Source organism: Cynara cardunculus (genome assembly GCF_001531365.2).
Source record: "Cynara cardunculus var. scolymus isolate 2C chromosome LG 17, CcrdV1, whole genome shotgun sequence".
Taxonomy (NCBI): Eukaryota; Viridiplantae; Streptophyta; class Magnoliopsida; order Asterales; family Asteraceae; genus Cynara; species Cynara cardunculus.
The window spans coordinates 7389697-7392504 of record NC_037544.1 but is presented as its reverse complement, the minus strand read 5'-3'; the positions used below and the strand labels follow the sequence as shown (position 1 = coordinate 7392504).

At 37.5% G+C, this 2808-nt stretch overlaps 1 protein-coding gene across 1 annotated transcript; it reads right to left on the bottom strand.

Annotated features, from left to right (window-relative positions):
• Positions 1-612: 612 nt before the first annotated feature.
• LOC112500872 lies at positions 613-2489 on the bottom strand. The gene is made up of 2 exons (XM_025104481.1): positions 2361-2489; positions 613-2175 (listed from the first exon to the last, which is right to left on the bottom strand). The coding sequence occupies exon 2, from the start codon at positions 2075-2077 to the stop codon at positions 899-901; it is 1179 nt and encodes a 392-aa protein (XP_024960249.1). The 5' UTR covers positions 2078-2175; positions 2361-2489; the 3' UTR covers positions 613-898.
• Between the last annotated feature and the right edge of the window lie 319 nt (positions 2490-2808).

Genomic DNA, 2808 nt, shown 5'->3' with positions numbered 1-2808 from the left:
GGGACCAACAAAAACACACCATTTTTTCTTTTCCTATAACTTCAAAATGCCATTCATTCCATAACCAAAAGTCATGTCAAACTGTTCCCATTTTATAATTGACTTTCTTTCATCATTAACAACACCCCTCTGGCTAAAGCTACAGCTTAACCATTAAGGAGGTCGACATACTAACAGAAAATTACCAAAACTTGGTCCTTATCCAATCAACGAGCATCATACAATGTGGACAACACATTGTACGATCATACCATACCAGCACTAATGCATCGGATTCTAACAAATGTGAGCATGCTGAGTCATCTTATTGACTTGATCCACATATACATATACAAATATCATATAGGTGCGATCATACCAGCACTAGTGCATTATAGAACTCCGTTGTCAAGAATGCTTGAGCGAGAGTAGTACTATGACTATGACTATGACTGGTGACCCTCTAAAAGATCCTCGGGAAATAGCCTCTCTACCCTTTGGGGTAGAAACTAGGTCGGCACGATTTTATCCATGTATGTATGCAAATTCAACTAATAACATCTTGATGTAATCGAACAAAACGAGCACCCGAGCAAGAAAACAGGAACACCGAAGAAATGTATACTATTTTGTGTGTATATATAACAATGAATGAACGTTGTGAAGTAACACAGATTGGTTTTTAACAGAAAGATGAACAGCAGAAATGAAACTAAACTAGTTAACACAGCAGAAACATTGTAAAATATAGTAGCAGATAGCAAGTTCTTACATATGAAAAGATTACTGGTAAATTATATAAAGCTTACCTAGCCAAAACCCATCATCGTAACCCGAAAACCTGAGCCATTTGGTTCCTCGATCGCAAATCGAACAAGAATTAACCAGCTTTATGTTCTTCTTTTTGGTTCTTCGATCTTCAAGATTGTGCCCTGGTCACGGTTCCAAGACCTTCGGTTCGAAAGGACATGATTTTGCGAAAAACTTCTCTCAGTTCGCGATCCAATGAGTCTAATCCATTCTTACATGAGTTACAAACCAGAGATAATTCTTGAATTCCATCTTTCACTTCTTTCTGCTGTTCTTCGGTCAATGGGAACTGGTGGGCGGAATCGATCAAATCCGAGATCAAATTGATGGATTTTTCCATTTGGTGGATTTCTGTTAATAGCCCAGGACTGTTCTTACGTTCACGCTTCTTTGATTCATCCAAAATCCGAGAATGAATCAAGAACAATGGAGTTCCCCATGAAACTTGTCGTGGAATCGAGAACGGAAATAACCCACGATCTTGACACGGGATCGCAGCCACTACGGTCCATAGTACAAACATAAGAACAAAACCCATTGTGAAAACACAGTTTGCAAGACCGAATTGCTGACCAATTTCGTTAACTCGAGGCTGAACTAAACCGTTTGCCATCGATTGAAGCTGTTTAGTTGCTGACCAAGAATTAGATACACTCCATGAAAGGGATTTCGAGTGTCCTTTTTTACGCTCTTTCCCCTTATTTTGACGCCCAAAAGATCGGTTTCTATTCGAAAAAACCGATCCAGAATCCTTTTGATCGTCAAGCATAACGATAGCTAAATCGGTCAATGCTTTTCTCGCCCTCCTAAACTGTCCTTCACCCATTACATTCCTTTGTTTAGAATCAAAAGCACTCGAAACTATCTCTAAATGTTTATGCCAAACACGAACTTTTTCGATCCCATCACGAACAGCGTTACAGATGTCGAGAGCTTTGATACTTCTATCGAAGAACTCCATTAGCAGCCTATCTAACGGAGGTTTCGAAAACAATTCTGAATTCTTTAAGAGAATACGTTTGAAATCTTCTTGGCAAGCAAGAAATGCATCCAGTAGCTTCAACATCCAATCAATGGAAAGGAAATCATCAGCAGAAGATGATGATGATGAAAGTGTGTGAAATTGATTGAACACTTGATTTTGAAAACCTTCAAGCTCGCGATCCAGAAGAGATTTAGACTCATTGTTCAGTTCTTCAGAATGAATTTGATTGTGATCACTTCCAAATCCTAAAATCGATCGACGAATCGTCCCGAAAGAAATCCCAGAACTACTTGTAGACGGCATTTCAGGTAAGTCGCTAAATTTCCCCCAAAAACCCTAACGCGAAATCAACGAAAACCCATGGGAAAATGCTAGCAAACTTGTGGTAAATTCGATTCACCCTGAAACCAAACAATCAAAACAAGATAATCAACATGCAAAACCCGTAACGTAAATACAATCAAAGCATGTGCATCCGGATTTCAATTCTGAAAATCAACAAAAGGGGTTTCAGAAAACATATTCCTTTGATTGGTGGGTTCATCAAAACCACAAATTGGAAGAGATCTATGAAGAAAAGATGTACCTTGGAAATGGAAGATGAACTGTGAAGTAAAGAATCTGAAAGAAAGAAAGTGGATTTATGGAAGGAAACGTAGGGAAGGAGCTGAACTGAATCCTTCAGCTCCTTAACGCCTTTTTCTCGAAGCTATAAAAACATAAATCCCGAGAGTATGAAAGAAGGATGTTTTTGTAAGAGACAAAGAATAGAAAACAAATAAATAAATAAAAATATATTCCTTTTCCAGACCCTGAATTACTAAACCCACTACCCGTTTACCAGTCGTATGAAATACGCTTTATATATTACTAGAAGCGTACTCGCGCAATGCAGCSAGATACATCGTGATTTTAATATTTCATTTTATTATTTATCTCAGTCGATGTTATAATATGACTTTATGTGATTTTGAGAAATCGATTATGTTTTTATTTTTGAATAAAATATATGTTTGAAGATATCATAAAAATTT

Excerpts from the sequence above, each read along its gene's own strand:
- LOC112500872 (XM_025104481.1), bottom strand. The coding sequence starts at position 2,077 with ATGCCGTCTACAAGTAGTTCTGGGATTTCTTTCGGGACGATTCGTCGA.